This window comes from Octopus bimaculoides, chromosome 5, assembly GCF_001194135.2.
Source record: "Octopus bimaculoides isolate UCB-OBI-ISO-001 chromosome 5, ASM119413v2, whole genome shotgun sequence".
NCBI lineage: Eukaryota > Metazoa > Mollusca > Cephalopoda > Octopoda > Octopodidae > Octopus > Octopus bimaculoides.
Window position 1 is genome coordinate 31918211 of NC_068985.1, and position 6909 is coordinate 31925119.

At 34.1% G+C, this 6909-nt stretch overlaps 1 protein-coding gene across 1 annotated transcript in view; it reads right to left on the reverse strand.

The window, feature by feature from the left end:
• Positions 1–395: 395 nt before the first annotated feature.
• The window catches only part of LOC106867881 (NADH-ubiquinone oxidoreductase 49 kDa subunit), an 18711-nt gene continuing 12197 nt past the window's right edge, over positions 396–6909 (reverse strand). The window contains exons 10-14 of the mRNA XM_014912942.2: positions 6308–6437; positions 4503–4598; positions 4312–4395; positions 2846–2903; positions 396–591 (exon numbers count right to left, since the gene is read on the reverse strand). Coding sequence (XP_014768428.1) covers positions 554–591; positions 2846–2903; positions 4312–4395; positions 4503–4598; positions 6308–6437 — 406 coding nt within the window. The 3' untranslated portion in view covers positions 396–553. The remainder of the gene's footprint in view (positions 592–2845; positions 2904–4311; positions 4396–4502; positions 4599–6307; positions 6438–6909) is intronic.

Here is a 6909-nt window from a genome sequence, read left to right on the forward strand (position 1 = left end):
CCATTGCTTGACAACTGATGCTGGTGTGTTTACGTCCCCGTAACTTAGCGGTTCATCAAAAAGAGACCGATAGAATAAGTACTAGGCTTACAATGAAAAAGTCCTAGGGTCGACATTCTCGACTAAAGGCAGTGCTCCAGCATGGCCGCAGTCAAATGACTGAAACAAGTAAAAGAGAGTAAAGAGAATGTAAGAACTCAAAAAAAATGTGCTATTGACATACATACAAATAACCTCTTTGCTGGAAATTATCCAAATGATTTGGTTGACAAATGGTTGATGCTTTAAATGAAAATCATAAGATATGATCATAAGTCTTTTTATGCCAAACATTCTACATTCAATCTTGCTTTATCATGTACGTATGCAATAAAATAAGAGAAACAACACAGGGAGACTATTTAACAAGTTTATTTTTCAGAACGGCTGTTATAAAAGTCTATCGACACTCTATAAAACTCTGATAAATATATGTAAAAGCCATTAAGTAAATAAATTCTCAATATATCATGGCTGGTCTTCACAGATTTGTTTCATCCATCTACTTATGTCTTCATCGATCAACTTCACCAAACACAACGTCCAATGTTCCTGAGTTAAAATAATAACATTATAATCAATATTATATTTACATAATAACATTATGATGAACACTACATATTTACATAAACTAATTTAAGTAAAACCATCTTTCTCAACAACTTTCATACCACTTTATGCAGTAAATCCAACGATAAAGCTACTTCAAACAAGTTGTGTCTCATTTCATCTTCAGAATTGTCTAGTTTAGAAAATAGAATTTACAAAATAAAAATATAAACCTCTTCAGATTTTACAACTACCTATTTTGCTTGTTGAAAATATAAACAATTTTAAATGTATGCATTTTCATAAAGAGAAAGTAATGTTGAGTGCCAGAGCAGAAATTTTGGATGGGCACTTGAAAAATTAATACTTTGTTAAGAATTACAAAAGTTAAAAATTAGCAAATTTAAAGCAATGTAATTTAAAAAAAAGAGGAATTGCTTGTTTCTTGGGATATATTTGAAAGACTTAAAATCTGAAAGTCATATGTAATATGGCATTTCATTTTGCTAGTTTTACTATGAAGTTCAATATAGTAACTAGTGCTACACTGGTCATACATAAATTTGAAGGAATGATTTGCATCAAGTTTGTTATGCAGAGAAAGTAAATGAGACATATTGCAGAAAACAAAGTCAAATTCTTAGAGATATACGCTCTAATATAGACCATTGATGATGTAACTGTATTGCAAAAATATAAAAGGCAGGTCGAAATGAAGGAAAGTTTAAATGTCTTGTTTTATGATAAGAGAGCATTTAACAGCATTATTTTTTCTATTTTTTAAAGCCTATTATTTATTATGCATTTTTAGTTAAGTAATCTAATGTCATGTATACAGATGACAGTTGTTGTTCAACACAGAGAGGGAAGCATACACAGTATAGAATTTTGAGAAAAGCAAGAGACTAGAAAAGAAATTTGGAAGTGGAACAGCAAATAAACATATTTTAAAGATAAATTTAGGGCTAGTTGAGAAAGAAAGAGACAAAAAAATTTTTAAATCATCAACATCATCATTTAGCATCTGTTTTCCATGCTGGCATGGGTTAGACAGTTTGACTGCAACTGGCAAATTGGAGAGCTGTACCAGGTTCCAGTTTAATTTGGCATGGTTTCTATAGCTAGATGCCCTTCATAACACCAACCACTCAGAGAGTGTAGTGGGTGCCTTTTACATGTCACCAGCACTGGCCACGACTAAGGTATCACTTGGCTTGACAAGTCTTTTCAGGCACAGCAAACTGCCAAAGGTCTCAATTACTTGTCACTGCCTCTGTGAGACCCAACAATCGAACATCATGCATCACTACCTCATCCCATGTCTTCTTGGGCTTACCTCTTCCATTGGTTCCCTCCAGAGCTAGAGATTGGAACTTCTTTATGCAGCTGTTCTCGTCTGTATGCATCACATGGCCATACCAATACAGTCTCTTACACACATCTGATGCCTCTTATACCTAATTTTTCTCTCAAGATGCTTACACTCTATTGTACATGTACACTGACATTGCACATCTAGTGAAGCATACTAGCTTCATTTCTTTTAAGCCTTCGCATATCCTCTGCAGCCACAGCCCATATTTCACTGCTGTGTAGCATGTCTGTTTGCACACAGGTATCATACAATCTGCCTTTCACTGAGGGAGAGGCCCTTTATTACCAACAAATTTAGAAGCCCAGTCTATTGTTACCAACAAATTTAGAAGCCCAGTCTATTCTTCTAGCAGTTACGTTCATGGAACATCCACCTCCACTGCTGACTTGGTCACCCAGATTACAAAAGCTATCAACAACTTGCAGGTATCCTCCACTGACATTTGATGGAATCTATTTTCTGTACATTTCCAATACATCTACCACACACAAAAACTATTTTCCTTGTTAACCTTCTTCAGATATTGCTGCACCTCTTATGTATCCATTGCCTGCACAGGATACACCTTATTGAGTTTCTGCCTATGCCTTTTCTATATGTCATTTTTAATATTATCAGTATAAAATTTATTATTTACTGTAAAGCAGTGAAATATTGAGTTCAAATTCTACTGCTCATAGTTTGTACTCTTAGTCAAGACATATTTGCTTGTCTCAGTTTTTCTAGCAATGTAATTTTACAGTAAGAAATGATGGCACAATGTAGAATATCATTAGAAAAATGCTTACTTTATTTAAATAATAAAATTGTAAACTTATCCTACATATATTAGCAATGAAAAACAAAAAATTAGGAAAAAAGTGAATAAATCTATTTCCTCACCTATAATGGCCACAACATCAGCAAGCATATGTTTCTTTGAAACTTTGTCTAGGGCAGCCTGAAAAAGATTTTTTGCAAATGGTAAATACAATGGAAAAATATTCTAATTTTCAATGAAGTATTTCTTTTAACATGAGAAGTATTAAGAACTAAGCAGTTTTGACCTTGAGAATCAGAAAGTAATTCATAATCACAAATCTGTAAACATAGTTATTGTATATCAATTATATTTTTACCAATCTGATGAATTATTAAATTAGTTTCCTTTCTTTACATAAAATTTAAAATATTGCTAAGAGAAAAGTCATCAAACTTGTCTCATCTGAAGTTGCCATAATTAAATACTTATTTCAGTATCTTCACTGATTTTCATCAAGCAGCCAATGCAAATAATAAAATGTCACTCAGCTTTATTAACTATTTAATATCATCATTTAATGTCTGCTTTCTATGCTGGCATGGGTTGAACAGCAGAGCTGCACTAGGCTCTGATTGTTTTGGCTTGGTTTCTATGGCTGGTTTCTTGGTTTCTTAACACCAACCACTTTACAGAGTATACCAGGTGTTTTTTACATGGCACCAGCACAAGTACTTTTTACATGTCACTAGTACCAGTGCGGTCACCAAGTAGCTTGCAAGTCAAAGACCTCCCGGCTGAGAGAGGGAACGAAAGTGAGAGAAGTGACTGTGTGTCAGGCAAGAGGTTAGAGTATGATAGAGGGGCAGAGATAGCTGTCTTATTAAGGGACAGAAATAGGTATCTTACTGTAAAGGAGATACCCCAATCAGAGTGAAAGAGAGAGAGAAAGAAAGAAAGCAAGAATGAGAGAGCGAGAGTAAAAGAGAATAAGAGTGACGGTGGCAATGTGCCAGAACATACTCTCAAGGCAGAAGAATGAGAATATAAATGGAATGGCAGGGGATGGCCCAGGGTCATGATTAAGGAGTTCGCACAAATGTAAGTAGGCTGCAGGAGTGGGGAGGGAGAGATAAGTACAGTGTATGAAGAGATGTAATTTAATTTATTAAAGTAGGGTGTATGAAAAACGTAATGTTAAATGTGGGGCAGAACAACCAGCAAATTATTGATAATAGTTGTTTATTAACTCCTAAATATCAGTGTTCTTGTCAATCAAAATATGTCATAATTCCAAGTGTCTCAAAGATTGCTTTCATTACATATACTTTGACTAAAATCTCCCTATAAACATTGAATTCTTAAGACTGCTACTATATGAAATGACCTTCCCTCATGTATGTTCTTGCAATACAATTCTTCAGCTCTATATTAACTACAACAATCCCCTTTACATTTCCAATTTAAAGTTTCCTCTAACAGCTATGGGTAATGGCTACCACACTGAATGCAGCAATAAAGGAAAATAGAAACATGCACTGATGCATTAATAGTTAAACAAGAAATCAAGTAAAAAAAATAGCATGTAACAAATATCATTAATACTCACTAAATGAGCAAATCCGGGAGCTTTAATCTTACATCTATAAGGTTTGTTGGACCCATCTGACACAAGGTAAACTCCAAATTCACCCTATAGAACAAAAGTAATTTTAAAGATGAAATAAATTTCAGATAGCATTATGAAAAAAAATCATCAAACTTTTTATCTATTGCTTTCATTTATGTTTAGTTACATACCTTTGGTGCTTCCACAGCAGTGTATGTACTACCAGGAGGTACATTATAACCTTCTGTGTATAGCTTGAAGTGATGGATCAATGATTCCATGGAAGACTGCAAATAATACAATATTTGAAAGAATAACACTCAAATCATGTTCATGTAAGAAACCATTTAACACAGGAACTAATGTCTAAAAACACAGGTGTTTTTGTTTAAAAAGAAAAATCTAAATTTTTAAAATAAGTGTCACATTAAAAAAGATGTACATATAGGCATGGTTGCATGGATGTGGAATTTAGTTCATAACTATGTAGTTTTGGCACCATTGTGTGGCACTTTGGGCAAGTGTCTTCTAGTATAGCTTCAAGCTGACCAAAGTTTTGCAAGTGAATCTGGTACATGGAAGCTGTGTGGAAGCCCATCATTCATTTGTTTTACATCTATTTTCCATGCCAGTATGGGTTGAACTGATATTTATCTGAAACAGAATTTTACAGCCAGACTCTTCCTGTTGCTAATCCTTGCCCATTTTTCATATGAAGCATTTTCTTTTCATTCCATTAAATTTCCAAAAGGCAGAACTATAGGATGTAAACACGACATTGCCATTTTTGCTCAGATGGTCTCATGTGAAGAAGTGAAAATGACAACATCTACATACATACACACAGGAGCAGCAGCCACCATCACCACCACCTCCACTTCTTAGTGATCATAAGTATCATTTGCATCTGTTTCTACAACATCACACAGAGTACTAGGTGCATTTTCTTGTAGCACCAACATCACAATACTTCTGTATTCTAAGGCAAGTAGATCAATGAAACAAATAAGAGTTGGAGCAACACACACACACGACTGACTTTCATAGAATTTGTCTACCAATTTCACTCACAAAGCTAGGGAAGTCACTGGCCCAAGATGTCATGCACCTGGATTGAACCTGAGAACACCTGGTTGTGATGTGAACTTCATAACCACAAAGCCATTCTTGCATCATTCCATCATGTATGTGTATGTGCACATAGATGTTTGCATTCTATATATCTTTGCATGCTACTGCTTAAGCTAATGTCATGTGTACATTTACTATAAACAATACATCCTGTAGCTCTGTGCTTATGAAGAATAGTCATATAAAATATTCTTTACTTGAAAAACGGTTTAGGTTTGGCAACAGGAAAGATGCCTAGTCATTAAAAATGCCTCAGTTTGTCTTCATCCAACTCATTTTAGCAATGGAAAAATAGATATAAAAGAAAGGAATGAAGCTCATAAACATTTTGACTTTGTTAAGCAGAAACTGTGGTGGTCCACCGTTCATTCATGCATTTTACATCAGTTTTTCCATGCTAGCATGAATCGGACAAATTCATAAACTCAGATATTTTTTTCACAGCTGGATGTTTTACTCTGTCTCTAAGCCTTACTATTTTTTCAAGCAAGGGATACTTATTCTACTTCAAACATGTAGAACTAGAGGATGATTTATTAAACAGGGAATGTCAACAAATGTCATGTATTGTGACATTTACACCAGGATGGACTTAGCCATTCCATAAATAAAGATTGATAAAATAAGTATTAGATTAAGTACAAAAGTTGATATAATCAACTAAAATTGTTGAAGGTGGTATCCCAACAGGGCCACCATCTCGAGAGTGAAACTAGTAGAGTAATATGCAGATCAGGCAAAGGAAAATGGTTAAACTGGTATTATGAATTAGCCTACAAGAGGGGGTAAGAAATGAAGATAGACTAAAATTACATGTAACTAGAATAATAAGCAACTACTGAGATGCTTAATAAAAACAACTTACTTTCATTTCACTTCTCTTAGGAGGACAAATTTTGTGATCATCTACTTTTATTTCACCTGGAGGCATTTTGTTTAGACACTGATGAATAATATTCAGACTTTGTCTCATTTCTTCCATTCGGATTAAATACCTGCAGATACATAAAAATAAATTTTACAAATCTTATATTTTTGGCACCTGAATTTATTTACAAAACATATCTATCATCATCATCATTTAACATCTATTTTCCATGCTGGTGAGTCATGAGGCTGCTTCAACTCCAGTATCAGCTTTGACATGGTTTTTACAGCTGGATGTCATAATGCCAACAACTTTATAGAGTGTACTGGGTGTTTTTTTCTTTTTGTGATACCAGCACTAGTGAAGATACGACATAAGTTTCAAGGCAAGAAAAGAACAAGAAGGAGAAAGTGGGGAAAGGAAAAGGAAAAAGCTTCCTTAACCCTTTCGTTACTATATTTCTGACCAAAATACACCCCTCATGAGTTTCAATTAAATTCTAAAATAATCATGAATTTAGACTAGTCTCATTAAGCACCTGTAACTTTTTTATTTATCAACATATTAATGTGATATTTGGAACATAATTAAATAAAGGG